The 18,849-nt window shown below is 47.4% G+C and overlaps 1 protein-coding gene and 1 pseudogene across 1 annotated transcript; both read right to left on the bottom strand.

Annotated features, from left to right (window-relative positions):
* Positions 1–1,537: 1,537 nt before the first annotated feature.
* LOC136481963 (dirigent protein 1-like) lies at positions 1,538–2,284 on the bottom strand. The gene has a single exon (XM_066479231.1). The coding sequence runs from the start codon at positions 2,252–2,254 to the stop codon at positions 1,637–1,639; it is 618 nt and encodes a 205-aa protein (XP_066335328.1). The 5' UTR covers positions 2,255–2,284; the 3' UTR covers positions 1,538–1,636.
* A 2,132-nt stretch (positions 2,285–4,416) lies between these two features.
* On the bottom strand, positions 4,417–5,053 carry LOC136479950 (dirigent protein 22-like; annotated as a pseudogene).
* Between the last annotated feature and the right edge of the window lie 13,796 nt (positions 5,054–18,849).

Raw genomic sequence — 18,849 nt, forward strand, 5'->3', positions numbered from 1 at the left:
GTGGTGGTGGGTCTTCTTGGGTCTGCTTTAACAAATTGGTCAACCAAGTGTTCAGCCCATGTAAGGGCGGCCATTGACAAAACTAGAATTTCTTGCTTGTAATAAGTTGTATAATACACAAAACTCAGAATGCATGCTCTCCATCAGTTGTATTGCAAAATCATTTTCATGTGCACTGAGCCAATATCTACTATTACGCCATCTGGGCTAGGCTTCTCGTGTAGCCCGCTTGGTGCTCTGTCCTACTTGAGCTGTTATCCATGCGGTGAGGTACACTGGGTACATATCACCGATATATTGAGTATAACTTTGGTTTAGATTGTATCTCCTTCTAATGTCGTTTGAAAAATACAAAAAAAAATCAAAACTCTAATAACTTAAAACATAATATTTTTTTACTCTAAATAATTTCAAATGAACAAAGTTATCAACTGCAAAGTTATATATCTCTTTGGGCTCTACAATTTTGATATAAAGTTTGCCTTTCATACACTGCTATGTTGCATGCTAGCTTTAAAACTAAATAGAGATATCAAGGTAAGTGCCAATATACATTCTCTGACAACTCAAAATTGTACCTTTTGTTGGATTAATATACAAAAAATAACTGTATTTTATTTCACAACCATGTCAAGGGAGCATTTATGTCTATATAATGCAAGGTCTAACTAACAAGAATGCAATGAGTCCATTATATTGGTGGTTAGGAGGAATGAGTAGAAACTGAACATTTTTTCTTGACACCTACAACAATCTAGGTTTGCACCCAAGGAACTCTCTAATTACATCCAAGGAAATGTGAATTACAATGACGGTTTTTAATAACACTCAAGGAAATATGAATTACCTTGGCGGTTTTGAAAAGCACCAAGGGGGATGAGAAATACCTTGGCGATTTGTAATAACACTCAAGGAAATATGGAACTACTTAGATGATTTCGACTAGCACTCAAGAAAATAGAATTACCTTGACGGTTTTGGTTACTCCCTCAGTTCCCTTTTATCTGGCGTGAGAAGAGAGTTTCCAGGTACTAAGACACTCCTAGAAATATGGGCTTCCTATTTAACGTTCCTCGCGTGATTAATACGGTGCTGTTTTCTCAGTGCATAAAACAGCGATGCATGCATGCATATGCGTAGTAATGACTAGTGTCCTCAGTATTTCAGCCGCCAGTTATTGTGGCCAAACCAGAAAAACGCTTGCACGCCAGATAAAAGGGACTAGAGGGAGTAGCACTCAAGAATATGTATTTCCTTGGATGTTTCATACAACCACAAGATAATAATGTATATGCTTGGGTTCGCTCCTCCAGAAAATTGTTGGCCACTAAGGATATTCCATTTTCTAGTTGTGTCTAGCTATTACTTATTTTCATTCATGCTAGGTCCCACGAGATAAGGCTAACATGTCAGTTCCATGTCCTTGGGGTATCATACCAGCACATGTGCAAAGTAGATTTGACGTAATTATTGAACAATTGCAGTTGGCATGTACCAAAGAAACATAAAAACGCACACCCATGCATAGCAACATCAACGAGCAACGCACATACGGAGTATATATAGCAATAATAACCATAATACGCATGTGAACGACGACCCGACATACACACATGAAACCAATGAACTCCAAAAGCTAGTGCTGCACGTAGACATCGATCTGGACGACGCCTCCACGGGCAAGGTCGTAGTCGTAGTTCCTGGTGAGCATGTACCCCCGCGCGAACCGGAACTTTCCGGTGCCGCCGACGATCACCGACTCACGCACCTTGGCGTCCATGTCGATGCGGCCGTTCGCTGTCACGGAGCTGCCGCGGTGCTCGCCGGCCTCAAGAACCATGTGCATGGTCAGGTGCGACACGATGCCGCCCTCCGACACGCGCACGGCGAAACCCTGCGCCGTGCCGACGCGCGCGCTGTCCCCGCCGGGGCCTTCCGTCAGCGCGTTGTTCAGCACCACGACGTCGCCGAACTGCCGCGGCGATGACAGCAGCAGTGACGATCGCGTGCTCCCAGCGGTGGCGCTGTCGTTGTTGGCGCCGACATCGTCATCGCTGGACGCCGTGGGTAACAAGAGGGACCGGCCGGACACGACCCGCATGGCAGTGGGGTGCGGCCCGGTGTAGTCGTCGTGCATGAAGAAGTGGAGGTGTGTGGTGGCGCCGCTGCCACCCGTGTCGTGGCTGCGGATGTAGACACCGGCGGCGAGGAGCAAGGCGGCGCCGAGGAAGATGGTGGAGTGGAAGGAAGCCATGACAATCGGTGAGAGATAGCTTGCTTTGAGTTTGAGACTATGCTTTGCTTGTTGGCCCGGGCGCGCGCCTATATAGTGCTGTCGCATCCTGCAGGAGTCGCTGTCAACTATTGGAATGTTTCAATGGTGTATGGCATAAATGCCTATAATTTAAAACAAAAAAATGGCTATAATTTTAAACAATGATTAGAGTTTACATCGAATTAATGAACAAATATTTCCGATTGATTTGAGGATTTTTTCGATATTTATTTTGTGGGTTTCATGAGAAATGGTGTTGAAACTCCGTTGGGGACCTCCCGTTAGTACTAGTACTAGTATATATCCCGAGAGTCTCTCTCAACATATTTCATCACGTGGGGCAAACAATTGTGATCCACTCTTTTTTTCAAACACGAGGCAAGTCTAATAATGTAATCATCTCTTACAAGATGCATTACTTTTCGGTGGGATGATGTCTCTCGGCCATACAGAGAAAGACATCTCCTGACCAGTACTTTATGAAATACTAGTGTTGACAGCCAAAAAAAAACAAAGATATTTGTATTGGATTGGGAAGCAAGTAGAAACAAAAAGAATCAAATTTGGAACAATTTTGGGTAAAAGATACGCAGTGACATTCCAACCAGTCCGGTTTTCACTCGGTGTGCCCTGCGGTCGAAACCGACTCAGGCCGGCTTTGTCTGTCCGAGTGCAGGTCATTCCGAATTCAATCCAAACTCCACCAATCTCGTTGCCAACTTGCAGATTACGACTTTGGAATCTACATTTTCTGTTAGTGGTATTACCTTGATACCTTGTCCCTCTCAACCCTTTGAGGCAATTAACACATGGGACAATAATTGTGATATCCCTCTCGACTCTCGTTGAACTTTCTTATGCCCCTCCAAGGCCCATTGAGTTTCTAGATGGTTTCGGTGTTCAAATCCACCCGCCTTTTTACAGTTCAGGCTAACTTTTTTTATTACGGGGACATGCTGCCAGCAGTGAGTGAAGAAAGGGGCTATATATACTGACCACGTATATGCTGCAATGACTATCGCTAATAGCATATCACCACGGATTAAAAAGAACTCTCTGTGTGTATAGATAAGTAGAAAACACTAGATATATCATGGTACATCGTGCTAGATACTTATTTTAATATATCTAGTGTAGTTCAAGTTTCACCGACTCTATGTTATGTTTCACCGACCAAATTCACCCGTCTCCTTTTTTATTCAGATTTGCTATAAGTCAGTCGGTTGATTTAACCCCCTGCGACATGCGATTTTATGCCCGCCAGATCAGGAATCGCCCGGTCGCGGTGCTCCGTCAGTTGGTCGCGCGAGACGGGCTGCCGGTCCCCACCACATGCTCGTGCTCCAGCGTTCCAGGTCCCGGTCGTCCAGAATACACGCACGTACGTCCGTGGTTGGTCTGTGTACACCCGCGTCTACGCCCGTGTATAGCTCCAGTGGAATACACGTAGTATGTACCATGTATATTTGTATTTTTTTCTGAAATTTTTGAATAATTTGTGAACAGTTTGATAATATTTATGAACAATTTGATATATATTTCTCTTATATCTGGAATCCATAGAAATAATTTGTAAAATTTTCTGAAAAATTTGGCATATATTTGTGTTATTCTCAAATTACACCACTATGTCCAATAAATTACATTGAACAAGTCATTGTAAATATAGTAATAATTTAATGTAAATATAGGTAGAAAACGGTGTAGTGTATGGAAAAAATTCAGTTGATAGCAGGGGCAAAAAGAACTGAATGTCACGTAAACAGATCCTTTTTATTTGAACATTTAAGTTTCTTACGCTCCCTGACCACCTGTAGATAAAGTTAATACTCTCTCTGTCCTAGAATATAATGTGTAACCACCTCTGATTCAAAGATTGAGAAACATACTTAATTCTCTCTCTCAACACTAGTATTACTGCATCGATGTATATATATCTAGAGAGAGTACGCTTTATATTATAGGACTTGAACAAAAGGTGGTTACGCCTTATATATTAGGACGGAGGGAATGGTGAATAATCTCAACTCAAATGCATGCTTCATCATATACTATGGACAGTTATTACACGGTAAAACATTTTTTTGCGTACGTACAATATATGTTGAGTTACAAATCAATCAAAGGCATATGCATGTTACTTAGTTCAGCACGTAGACGTCGAACTCGACGACTCCGCCACGGGCCAGATCGTAGTCGTAGTTCCTGGTGAGCACGTACCCACGCGCGAACCGGAAACGCCTGGTGCCGCCGACGACCACCGACTCGCGCACCTTCTCCTCCACGTCGATGCGGCAGCTCATCGTCACGGAGCTGCCCCGGTGCTCGCCGGCCTCCAGGACCAGGTGCATGGTCACGTGCGACACGACGCCGCCCTCAGACACGCGCACGCCGAACCCCTGCACGGTGCCCACGCGTGCGCTGTCGACCGAGGGCCCCTCCGTCAGCGCGTTGTTCAGCACCACAATGTCCCCGAACTGACGACGCTGCGCCGACGGCAGCGAAGTCTCGTCGGCCGCCGTCGTCATCGCTCGACGAGGCGGGTGGCAGCAGGGAGCGGCCGGACACGACGCGCATGGCGGTCGGGCGTGGGCCGGTGTACTCGTCGTGCATGTAGAAGTGAAGGTGCGTGGTAGCAGCTCCGCTGTTGGCGTTGTTGCCGCTGGTCTCGTATCTGTGGGTATACACGTACACGGTGGTGGCCAAGAGAAAGAAGAAGGCACCGCCACCGAGAAAGAGGGAGGAGAGAGTGATAGGATTGGAAGTACTTCTAGACATAGATCAGCGGATAATACATAGCTTAGGTGAGGGAACTAGCTGATGTACCTCACCATGCGTAACCACGGCCACGGTGCCTCCGTGACATGGCCACTAGAGTCGTAGTAGTAGGGAAAGAAGAGACGTGCTCGCTAGGTCGTCGTAGGTAGCAGCAGTGCAGGGCGCGGATCAAGGGCCCAATTGGTCATTGGGCCAACTGGTGGAGATTATCCTAATATTCTCCTCCTTGATCTCACCTTATGACTTAAACTCAACTTTCTATATCTTTTTTCTATTCCATCACAGATTAGTGCATAGAGCGTGCGTCATCGTCATGGTCAGTTGACATTAGATTTAACAGCTACAATGCACATCTCTGTTTTGAAACAGATACTCAACTAGGCCATCAGTATCCAGAAATCATAGGCTTTCCCGTAAACCCATGTCGACTGTGTGTTCTCTGAACGCACTGGGTGGTAAGCCTTTGATAAGAGGATCCACAAGTACTTACTCGGTACTTATGTACTCAATGCTTTCAAAATAATTCTGAATTTTCTCCTTTACAACATATAACTTAGTGTCAATGTGTTTGGCAGCACACTTGACCTGTTGTCTTAGGAGTTAACTTACTTTAAATGGTTACTGCTGTTGTCTACCATTGTTAAATTCGGGTACAAATTTCCGTAACCTCTTTTGCCTGTTCCTTAAGCCTCATGTCAAGCTATACTATGGTATGCATCACCGATGACACCACAACTATTTCTTTGAAGCTTTTCTACAATAATACTACAACTACGAGTGTTAGCAACTGCTGTGAATTTCACTATACATCTCGCCAAGACTTAACATTTGTACCCTCAACTATTTGAGAGTACTTGGTCTTTCTTACTCAGCATGAGGCCTATGATACTTTGTAAAATAGCAAGACATTCTCAACTCTATTCCAGTGATCTATATCTAGACTGGACTTCTGCCAAAATATCCCGGATACGTAAACTACGTCAGGGTAAGTTCTTACTTGTACTTGTACACTCATCAAGCTTCCAACGGCTGAAGCATATGGAACCATGTTCATTCGATCGATCTCATATCGGTTCCTAGAACACATAAAGTTCTCAAATCTATTACCCTTGACTATAGGAGCAGGCGTAGATTTACTCGCATGCATACTTTATTTCTTTAAAATCTTTTCTAAGTATGCCTTTGCGATAGTCCTAATACCCTATTTTCTTCTATCTCGGTGAATTTCAATTCCTAGAATCAATGACGATTCACCAAGATCATTCACATTGAAACTTGAGGACAAGAACTTCTTCTTCTCCAATGGCAGATTAACATCACTACTAGTGAGTAGGATGTCATCTATACACAGGATGTGAAAAAGAATTTTCCATTCTTAAACTTCGCATAAACGCTATTTTTCTTCTCATTTTCTTTAAAACCCAAACTTTCTTATTGTTTTCATCAACTTCAAATACTACTGTCTAGATACTTACTTTTAACCCATAAATAGATTTCTACAGGCAGCATCCCATATGTTTTTTTCTTCCACAACAAAACATTTTGGGTTATGCCATGTAAACGTTTTCATACAAATCCCCGTTGAGGAATGTCGTCTTTACATCTATCTAATGTAACTCTAAATCGTAATGTGCCAACAACGTCATTATGATTCTAAAAGAATCCTTGCATAAGACTGGAAAGAAAACTCTCATTGTAATCTATTCATTCTCTTTGCGTAAAGCATATTGCTATAAATCGTGCTTTATATCTTTCTACATTCCCTTTAGAGTCACATTTTGTCTTGTAGACCCATTAACAGCCTACTACTTTGGCTTCATTAGGAATTACTTCTAAGTACCAAACATCGTTGGTATTCATCGAATTCATTTCAACTTCCATAGCTTCTTGCCATATAAACGAGTAAACGTTTCTCATGACTTCTTCAAATGATGTGGGATCGCCCTCCATTTGAATTTCTTTAGTAACATAGACTTCATAGTCATCAGAAAAACTGGTTTACTAATTCTTTGTGACCTTCTGGGGTCTTAGCTACAGGCACTTTCATATGGGGGTGTTGTTGCTCTTCATTGCCAAGAGACAATTGATTCTACAGGCTCCTGTATTACAAGATCCTTGTTAACATTATTTATCTTCTTCGAAGAGCTAACAACATGTGTTGTATTAGTCATACAACATCAACAGGTATTGAAAAACTTGTTGCTCTTGAGTCATTGGAGTGGGCACACAGTCCCTCTTCTCTTCAAGTCTTAGGTCTCTACATACCTCTATATACTATGCTCCCCCAGATCTTCTCATCTTTTCTAAAAATGGTGTATCTTCAAATATCTTATTTTGGATTTAATCTGTTAAAACCTCATATGGCGCTTTAAGCACCACTGTAACATCTTTGAGGCTGACTACGCTATCTTCCTGTCAGAACTTTAAAAGGTTCAGGAATTTAGCTATTTCTCTGCTTAGGGGTATCATTGTTGTGACCGTTGTACTCCTCCAACGGTCGCATTCATCTTAATTAATCTTTATCTCACTCTTAATGGGGAGTATCTTTCTTAATTGATCTTAATATTCTCCCCCTCAAAATATGACATGAACTTTACTGCCATAATTTCGAGAACTATTTAGAAAGCCTATGAACGAGGAGAAACTTATAACATACTTCATTTACATGATTATGTCATGTAAATAAAGTTATTTCTTGATCCGTTTAGGAGTACACTTTTCTTATTTCACTTCAAGAACTCAACGAGGTCTTTTATTAACTGTACTTTTACAAGTCACGCTTGCATCTTTTTCTTGTCCTTTGATTAGTATTTACCATGACGGTGCATTTCTATTGTGCCATGGTTAATACTAGGATAGCATAAGAGCTACCACAAACTTCTCTCGCTATAGGGATACAAAAACATATGAATCATCACAAAACTTCTCCCGCCATGTAGGATTGACTAGCATAAGTACTATTCCAGAACTTCTTTCCATGCGGGATACATCTATACAAAAACTTAGTCATGACGACTAAAACATGCACTTATACTTTATTTTCCAATTAAATCTCCCCGTTGGTTCCAATTTAATCAGAAAATTAGTTAACTAACAAAAAATTGTCCTGAACTGGCTTGACTCAAGCCTTTTCATTCACATACCCCAACATTACAGCCCGTTGGCATGCAGCCAAGTGATCTCGTCGGTTAAAAATAAAACATACAATATGCTTCTGCATCAATTCTACATCACCGTTGGGCAGAAAATAGAATTAATACATAAAACTCATAAATTAACTTGAAATCCATATAACTACTCTTCAAAATTAAATTCTTTCATTGGTTCAAGTTTAATTGGAAGATAATCAACATCATTGCAGCAAAAACTTGATAATGAAATACATTCTTTTAGTTCAGGAGCATTACTTGGTCCTTATCTACTCTCTAAAAAATTGACCACGTTGGTGTAAAATTTATCAGAGATTTAAACTTTAAACTTAAATTCATTATAATATTGTCATCATCGACGTTGGTCAGAAAATGACAATACCATAATCTTACTTAAACAAAAAATGGACTACTCCTCTAATTTAAATTTTCATATTGGTTCCAATTTAATTACAGGGTAAACATAATCATAATTTACTAAATATAACTGCTCTTCGAATTAAATTCTTCCGTTGGTTCAAATTTAATTAGAAGATAATAAACATTAAACTTTGCAGCGGAAACTTAAACATAATTGGTGAATTTTACCCACAGGAAAAATTCTCTGTGCTATTTTTCTTTGAGCCATTAATCATTTTCCAGGAAATAAACAACTTCATGGAAAAGGAAAAAAGAAAATGGCTCAATTCATTCATGTTCATTCGGCCCGGACTGAATTCAGCCCGGCCCAGCTCGCGCGCGCTCCCGCAACCCCTTCTCAGCCCGCAACCTGGGCCTGGGCTGGGAAAGCAGCCTGGCGCTCTAGCCCGCCTAGGCCAAATTTGGGTCCAGTTGATCTGCACCGTTCGATGGAGATCGACGGCTTCTCGTGCACTTCGGCCGAACAAAAACGGCGACAGAGCCGCTCCCCCGAAAACCCTAGCTCATTCTCACTCCCTCCTCTTCCTCTCTGACCACCACGATGGAGAGCAGAGCTGCAGTGGCTGACCGTGTTCGTCGGAGGAAGGTGACAGCGCCGCCGCAGGCCCCCTCGTCGGCGCGTGCGTTCGCCCGAGGGTGAGCGCGCCGCCATCGAGCGGCCTTACGACGGTGCTCTGAGCCCGAGCCGTCGGAGCTCGGCTCTCTTCTACCACGTGCGCCGGCGCAGTCTTCTTCCCGCTCAACGGCGAGGGAAAAACCCAGGTAGGTTCCTCCCCTCTCCGTCCTTTCTTCTAGGGTTAGGTCTTAGGGTTAGGGTTCGGGTTTGGCCGGTTAGGGTTTGGCCGAACCCACTGCTACTGTTTTTCTTCCCTGGATCCATCTATGCGAGTTAGGGTTCGGGTTTGGGTCGATCCGAAATGCGCTGAATCGTAGCCCCTTTCTGTTGTTGTTCTTCCCCTTCTAGGGTGAGGGTTCGGAACCCTCTGCATCTCTTTTCTTCACCCCGACTAGGGTTAGGATTCCAATCCGAACCGATCGAACCCTCTGCTTCTCTGTCTCTTCAATTTCTTTTTCAATTTTCTACCCCACACTCGATCTACACACTCAGAAAACCTGGCTCTGATACCATTGATAGGACTGAAAGTACTTCTAGGCGTAGATCAGCGGGTAATACATAGCTTAGGTGAGGGGACTGACTGATGTACCTCACCATGCGCAGCCACAGCCACGGTGCCACTGCGACATGGCCACTAGAGTCATAGTAGGGGAAGCGAAGACGAGCCCACTAGGTCGTCGTAGGTAGCAGCAGTGCAGGCACGCTGCTGGTGGCGGCGGCAAAGGCGATGGCGCTTCCCGTCGCTTACAACTCCCCCTTCTAGATCGGACTAGGGTTAGGACATCATGGTGGGGCTGGCGGCTGTGGTGAATCTCGTATCATGTGCCCCAGCCCCCACCGTTCTTTTAATAGTGCTGCGCGATGGGAGCCTATTAGCCACTTAGAACCGGCTGAGCGCCCCCGATCAGGGCCCGGATCAAGGGCCCAATTGGGCGTTGGGCCAACTGGTGGAGATCATCCTAATAGAGGGAAGGCATGACGTCCAGCTTGGTCTTTTCTTTTGGTCTGTGGCCTGTGAATGCTGGCTTATTACGGAGTACTAGTTTGCAGCTAGCTCGCATCAGGAGTGTGGGTGTAGATGTATAATTTATACTTTTTCTTGACATAGCGCCTCTTTTGGAGAGCTCCATCTTTTAAATGTAACTCTAGAGCAACTGCGCTCCACTATGGAGTAGCTCTACCATGAATCTGGGCTCTAAAGAACCTAGTTAGGAGACCTTCACCATAGATCTGAATTCATATGCAATTCTATAGATTATTCAGGGGCCAAAATAAGAAAAGGACAAGAATATCGGGCGGGACGGCGCAGCGGACGGCTACGGCCAAACATGGAACGCACGACCGAGCGATGGGAAAATGGTCAGGCACAGTGGCCCAGTGGCCACCTATCGCAGGGAAGATATGGCCGGTGCAGCGGAGCCAAGCACGGAACACTGGCACATTCATGGCCAGTTGTAGTGGGGTCAGGCATAGCGGCCGTGCCTAGCCGGGCGCATGGAGGTCGGACGCAGCGGCTAACCTAGCACGGGAAGGCGACTCGCTTAGCGGGGCTTGCACGAAATGTTGATGTGTCGACGTGGGGCAGATCATGGGAGAAGAAATGTGAGACAAAAAGAAAACGAGCCGGTACATGGGTTTAGGGTGTGTAAAGCAGTGGCAAGGGGATAATATCTCTTGACCCCATGAAATAAGAGTTTTTAGAGGACTCCTTGAGGAATTCCATAGATTTTATAAATTTAAAAGCCAAATCTATATTTTGGTAAATCTATAGTTGATGTAGCTGAGGTGTTTAGTTAAAAAATAAAAAAGGGAACTGTTTTTTTCCTTATCTGTAGCTGTCCGAGACGGACCTCAAGTCTCCTTCCTCATTATTCCTGATTGCGATGAGAAGATGCCTTCCCACCATCACACTCGTGCACGTGCTACAATCCTACCATCAGACTCGTGCACGTGCTACAATCCTGTTGTTATCGGCTGACTTTTCAATTTCAGCTAAACATTACACGAGCGACTCTCACACTACAATTTTTAACTTGCCTCGTGTCATCTCCATTGTAATGTAACCACAGTTCGCTTCACTATTGATCTAAATCCTATTTTTTTAGTTTAGGGAAACCTGCAACGAATTAAAGAATAACAAAAGGTAATTTCGTTCTGACCCGATATATAGTAGAATTAGTTTTAACACTACTGCACATAGGCTTTTTAGAGGCAGCAGTAGATAGTTTTGTAGAGGCGTTTACTAGAAATTAATGATTTTTAGAGGCAGATGTCTAGACTCCTCTAGAAATCGATCTCTAGAGGTGAGACAAAACTTAGTCATCTCTAGAAATCAATTTTTACAAGTGGGTCAAAACTTAGCCACATGTAGAAATCGTTATTTAGAATTTGTTAATCACGCAGAAAATAGCAAAAAAAAAAAAAGAAGAAGCCCACCGGACAACACCCTAAACGAATACGCTCGTGTGCAACCTTGGCAGATCAAGCTCATGACATGCACCTCAAAGTCCATTGTGACTAAGCACCAAAAGTACTACAACTTTAGTTTAGAATATTTTACAATAAGAGGTATTTAGAAAATTTTTAAAATATATAATATCAAAATATGAAAGTTATAGAATTTTCTGGCGCTAAATGATTTGAAGTTAAAACAGTCAACTACTAAGTTGCAAATCATTTCTAGTACCACGACTTTGGTTTGTGTCTTTTCAGCATCTTAGGTCATTTGAAAAATTCAATTTTAAATTTAAAAATCTAAATACTTTAAAGATATTTTTTGTACACTAAATAAATTCAAATAAAAATTTATCAATTACAAAGTTATAGATCTCTTTCTAGTACTACAACCTTGCTATAAGTTTGTCTTCATCATATCAAACTTCATTTATTAAATTTATGAACTTTACTATGCTGGACCTACTTTTATAAATTGTCATCTGCCTCTAGAGATGGCTGAAACTCCCAGCGGCCTCGGCTAGAAATCCTAGTTGTTTCTCTGAAAATGGAATGTTTAGAGGCGGTTGTCATGTTTAGAGGCGGTTTGTCTTGCCAACCACCTCTAAAAAATAAGAGGACATTTTTTAGAGGCGACTTAAAAGCTCATCTGCCACTAAACATTGATTCTAGAGACAGCAGCTCGTAAACCATGTTTAGAGGCAGGTTTTGGTAGAGCCGTCTCTAACTAAAAGGATGACGCTTCTAGAAATTATTTCTATAGTAGCGAAAACCCAAGCACCAGCTTATTCAGCTTGATACAATTTTTACTCACACTAGTTTTCTTCGACGTGGCTTCATGGCATCTTGATTTTGCTAAAGATAAGATTGATTGTACTAGGCAAGACGAGTTCTCCAAACATTTCATCCACGTGGCCTCCTTACTCACCGGTCACCACAGCACCCGCACGTCCGCGCTCTGATCCACTCCGTCCTTCTAACCAATTTCTCATGGCCCTTATTTTCCCACCCTCTTCTGTCGACAGCTTTACCTGTCAATTGTCATGGCCCACCCGTTCCAAAAAAAAAACCATCAAAAAGTGACTGGCCTCACTGAGTTGTTGACATGTCCTCGATGCAGCTGAGGTACGAATGTATGGACCAAGGTACACGATGGGTACCCATTAGCTAAAGACGATCGAGCCAAAGCCAACAACTGGACATACATTGATATCGACAGCTTTAAAAATCGGTTTGTTCTACATTGTAGACAGTCTTTTATTAGTATATCAACTGTCTTAGATGACAACGAAGATGGCTTTTCTGCAAAACCTATCCAGAGTGATTGCATATATATGGTTTTGTATGCTAAATTATTTGACATGCGTATTGTATTGCAAACAATCTTATCTTATTTTATACTTTTATAAAACAAAACCCCGCTATTTCTTTGAGATTTCATGAGGCCACGTCATCACCTGAGGCCCACCAAGTCACTAAGTACAAACACTAGTTGCATTCGCGAGCCCCATCAGAAATAACTTCAATCACTAAATTGCATTTGCTGCCAAGCCACCAAGTCATTAAGAGGCATCATATTGTTCTCCACTTGGTTCCTTTAATGCACCCCAAGCCACCAATTCAATTATGCGTCCAAGCCATCACAAATTTAGACCCTGCACCTTCTCCACGATGACTCCATCCAGCATCAAACTCTCATACCTTCCATCTCCTCTACTCCACTTCCATAATGGAGCTAGCGGCTAACCAAATTCATCCGTATTTTCTCTTGGATATTGTCGGGGACCTAATACCAGGGTACCCCAGAAGGTGGAACCAATAACCACCGACCATGAAAAACTTCTGGACGCATAAGGGCGCCGTGTCATCCCTTGTTCGAGTGACAGGAGTTCGGTTTCGCCTCGCACGACACCTTGGGGACGGGCTCGGTCTCGCCCGAGGGCCGAGGGATAAACTCCGTCTCGCCCGACGCCTTTAGGGCGGGCTCGGTCTCGCCCGAGGGCTGGGGGATGGATTCCGTCTCGCCCGATCCCAGAGGGGCGGGGTCAGCCTCACCCGACGCCTTTAGGGCGGGCTCGGTCTCGCCCGAGGGCTGAGGGATGGACTCCGCCTCGCCCGATGGCCAAGAACGAGCCTCGCCCTGATCGATATCTATCCCTCATAATGATGGGTACAGGACGAGACAAGACAAGACGTTCGGGTCAACCATGGCTCCAAGGACCATACCCTGCGCCCTGGCAGGAAAAGGACTGTCAGGGAACGACAGGACTGATGCTTTAGACCCTTCCGGGCGCCGCAGAACCCAAAAGGCATTACAGGTGCGTGCACCTCGCCCTGTAGAGTTGTAGGCGCCGCCTTCAGCTCTGGGACACGGAACCCGACGAAGATATACGACAACCGCTACGCTCCAGGAAAGGATTTGCTATCTCCACGAACGACGGATATTTCCGTCACCACGCTGTGGACCCGAGGGAGCGGCGCCCGCTTCCCGACCCCTCAGGTCCGGACCCCGACCCCGACCCCGCGTTCCTCCAACGAGGACTCATAGGAACCAGAAGGCGTGCGGAGCAAGGCTGGGGGAGGCTCATAAGTCAAAACCACTGTACTACAGCCCATACCCTGCGTAGGGCAGCATTATGTGACTAACCAGACATCCTACAGAGACATCGACAACATTGTAAGCACTTATCTTCCTCCGCACTCATCAGAATGAAGGACCTAACCAGGTAGACGTGAGCCACAAGACTAAGTAGAGTACGCGTCCTGGAGCCCTCACCCTTGTAAAGCCAGCCCCCTTCATCTATAAAAGGGGATGCGCTTCCTCCATCAAGGGGGCCCCCGAAAAAATAAGACCGAACAAGAGAACGCACTCATACGCACAGTCAAGCGGCTACGAAGCTCTTGACCACCTTTCAACCCTTCCATCAGAGACTTGGGACTGGTCCCTCTCTCGATAGTTTGTACCCCTTACTACAGACCGTTCACGGTGCTAATAACACAAGCAGCAGCAAACTGGACGTAGGGACATTCCGCCCAAACCAGTATAAATCTTGTGTCCTTTCGCGCACCATCCGAGCCTAACGCGCATTACTATAAATTTACTTGCCGGTGCTTGTACGAAACACCGACAGTTGGCGCGCCAGGTAGGGGCCTTGCGCGTTCCAAATCAGGCCTCGGATGGCCACCCACGCAATCACCTGGGCCCTAGGCGCACACGTGCGTTTCGGCGACCTAGATTTCGTCATCAGACTAGGAGGAGAGCTGGCGCTGACTCACTCAGCCGCCCCATCTCCCCCTTCCATCAACCTCAGCCATCTCAGGCTTGAGGGCCCGCCGAGCAACTCCCGAGGAGTCCCGTCACCCAAGGAGGCCTCTCACAACGCCACCCTGTGTCCGGAAGGGTCCGTACGGAACGCCCCGACAGCGTTTCCGTTCGGTCTCCGCAACGCTGCGGCGACCGCTGGTCGCCTTCTGGCGCTACGTGTATCACCCACGGACATCGAGTTCATGGGGGCGGTTGAGCGGGATACGGAGACCCTCTACGAGCTCCTCAACGAGGAGCCAGTATCGCTCTCCAGCTCGGATTCCAGTAGGGGGAGCCACCACCCTTCCCGGGAATGCTTCATGACGCAGACCCCCGAGGGTCACGTCGAAAGCGCCTCCAGGGAAGAGGCCACCCCTACAAACCATCCTGACAGCAGATCCGGGGAAGAGATGACAGCCCCATCTCACCTAAAGATGGAGCAGCTAAGGGCTCGTCAGCAAGAGATCGATAAGGCCGGGCAAGGGCTCGCCCGAGAATATGCGGACATCAATCGCGAGATTGAACGCCGCAAAGACGGGGGGCGCGCGCGCGCCACGGCCCGCACCGCACATCAAAGGATCCTCACCGACGATGGGGCCTTTCCACACTTTGCCCGAGCCAGCCAGAACATCGCCACAGCAACCGCCTTGCTACATGGCCTTCCGGAGGCCGCGACGTCCGAGGATCGCCGCGCCCGCCGGGAGATTCGCACGTTGCTCGAGCGTGCAGCGGCGCAGCAGGCGGAAAGTTCGTTGTCTCGACGACGTGAACCTGACACCAGCCAACGCGCGCCCTCAGTGCGTCCCACCAAGGACGCATCCGTACACCAAACACCGCCAGCCGGCGGGCAGCCCTCCGTCGTCCCTGTACATCAACGCCTCGGCCGTGGCCGCGACGTACGCAGCATCATCGACGCTCGGAGACGTGCCCACGGCGATGATGGAGAAGCAGCACGCCGCGGCTATCATCCCCGGCGTGGTGGGCGCTACGACAGCAACGAAGACCGAAGCCCGAGCCTCGGCCTGCCAGGCCCTCAGGCCTTCGCCCGACACATCCTCAACGCCGCGTTCCCCCTAAGGTATCGACCGCCTAACAACATCCCTAAATATTCTGGCGAAACAAATCCCGGGCTTTGGCTCGAAGACTATCGGCTTGCATGTCAGGCCGGTGGTGCGAGTGATGACAACTTCATTATTCGCAATCTCCCGCTGTTCTTGGCCGACTCGGCGCGAGCATGGCTGGAGCACCTACCGTCCAATGCTATTCAGAGTTGGGCGGATCTGACGGAGATCTTCGTGGGTAATTTCCAGGGCACGTACAAACGCCCTGGAAACCCATGGGACCTCAAAAACTGCCGCCAAAAGGCCAATGAAACCCTTCGTGGGTACATTCGGCGCTTCTCTCGACAGTGCAACGAGCTCCCTAACGTCGCCAACGCCGACGTGATAGGAGCCTTTCTGTCCGGAACAACCTGCGAATCCCTGGTCCACAAGTTAGGACGCAGGGGCCCGCAAACTACCAAGGAACTCCTAGACATCGCCACCAGTCACGCCTCTGGAGAGGAGGCGGTCGGAGCCATATTTGATCGCTCCGACGGAAAGATGAGGCAGGACGAGGACGCCGGCGAAGGCGCCTCTAACCATCCCGCCAAAAAGAAAAATAAGAAGCAACGGCGCGACAACCCGCTCGTGTCCGCCGCCGACCGCAAAGGTGGCCGGAAGCCTACGGAAGGCACTCCGAACCACTTCGAGAAAATGCTCGAGGGGCCATGCCCAAACCACGCCTTCCCGGCCAAGCACCTATACAAGGAATGCGGCCTTATGCGCAAATACTTGGCTGGGGGCCTTAATAAGGAGGAGCAGGGGAAGGAGCCTGTTCCCACCACTGACGACACGGAGGAGAAGGACGACACCTTCCCAACGCCGACCGGTGCCCTCATGATCTTTGGAGGATCAACGGCCTATGACTCCAGGTGCCGCCAGAAGGTCGCACGTCGTGAGGTCTATACCGCTGGACCGGCCACGCCAGCCTTTCTCCGGTGGTCGGAATCCGCCATAACCTTCGACCGGACCGACCATCCGGATGCCATCCCACACCCGGGAAGGTATCAGCTTGTCGTCGACCCGATCGTCGGTCCAAAGCGGCTCACCAAGGTACTGATGGACGGGGGCAGCGGCCTCAACATCATGTACGCCCAGATGCTCGACGAGATGGGCGTCGACCGAATGCACCTCCGTCCCGTCCGAGCACCTTTTCATGGCGTCGTGCCGGGAAGGCAAGCCGTGCCACTAGGGCAGATCGACCTGCCCGTCACTTTTGGGGACCGGTCCAATTACTGGACTGAGACCCTCACCTTCGATGTAGTGGGGTTCCCGGGGACTTTCCACGCCATCCTAGGGCGACCATGCTACGCGAAGTTCATGGCCGTACCCAATTACACGTACCTGAAGCTGAAGATGCCGGGTCCCTGTGGGGTCATCACCATCGGCACCTCCTTCCAGCGCGCTTATGAGTGCGAGGTCGAATGCTGCGGACACGCATCCGCAGTCATCGCATCTGAAGAGCTCGTCACGCTCAGGGAGGAGGTCATTGAAGGGACACCCGACGCAAAGAAGTCGTCCGGATCGTTCGAATCGGCAGAAGGCTCCAGGGACGTCCTCTTGGATCCCAGTAGCTCCGAGGGCAAAAAAGTCCGAATCGGGACCGCGCTCTCCTCCGAATAGGAAAGCGCGCTCGTCGACTTCCTCCGCGCCAACAAGGATATCTTTGCGTGGAAACCCTCGGATATGCCGGGCATCCCGAGGGAGGTCGCCGAGCATACTCTCCAAATCCTCCCAGGCTCCAAGCCGGTGAAACAACGCCTGCGCCGCTTCGACGAGGAGAAACGCAGGGCCATCGGCGAAGAGATAGCCAAACTACTGGCCGCGGGTTTCATTAAGGAAGTATACCACCCAGAGTGGTTAGCAAATCCTGTTCTTGTCCGAAAAAAGAGCGGGAAATGGAGAATGTGTGTCGATTATACCGGCCTCAACAAAGCGTGTCCAAAGGATCCGTTTCCTTTTCCACGAATAGACCAAATAGTCGATTCCACCTCGGGGTGCGAAACCCTCTGCTTCCTTGACGCATACTCAGGCTACCATCAAATCGCGATGAAAGAATCCGACCAGCTCGCGACATCTTTTATCACGCCCTTCGGATCATTTTGCTACATTTCAATGCCATTCGGTCTGAAGAATGCAGGGGCAACGTACCAGCGCTGTATGCTTAATTGCTTCGGGGACCTCATCGGGCGAACCGTTGAGGCCTATGTCGACGACATCGTAGTCAAATCCAAGCGAGCTGACCACCTTGTCGCCGACCTTGAACGAACCTTTGCGAAACTCCGGGCAAACGGCGTCAAACTCAATCCCGAAAAATGTGTTTTCGGGGTCCCGAGGGGCATGCTGCTTGGCTTCATCGTATCCGAGCGTGGCATCGAAGCCAACCCAGAGAAAATATCAGCCATCACAAGGATGGGCCCAATCCAAAACATAAAGGGGGTTCAGAGAATCACAGGGTGCCTTGCCGCCCTCAGCCGATTCATTTCACGCCTCGGCGAACGAGGACTCCCCCTTTATCGACTCCTGAAGAAAACTGACCGCTTCGAGTGGACAGCCGAGGCTCAGGAGGCGCTTGACATGGTTAAACGATTTTTAACTAAGCCGCCGGTCCTAGTTCCTCCATGCGACGGAGAATCTCTCCTACTATATATATCGGCCACCACCCAAGTGGTTAGCTCTGCCTTAATAGTAGAGCGAGAGGAAGAGGGGCACGCCTTCAAGGTGCAGCGCCCTGTATATTTCATCAGCGAGGT

Source organism: Miscanthus floridulus, chromosome 9 (assembly GCF_019320115.1).
Source record: "Miscanthus floridulus cultivar M001 chromosome 9, ASM1932011v1, whole genome shotgun sequence".
NCBI lineage: Eukaryota > Viridiplantae > Streptophyta > Magnoliopsida > Poales > Poaceae > Miscanthus > Miscanthus floridulus.

Excerpts from the sequence above, each read along its gene's own strand:
- LOC136481963 (XM_066479231.1), bottom strand. The coding sequence starts at position 2,254 with ATGGCTTCCTTCCACTCCACCATCTTCCTCGGCGCCGCCTTGCTCCTC.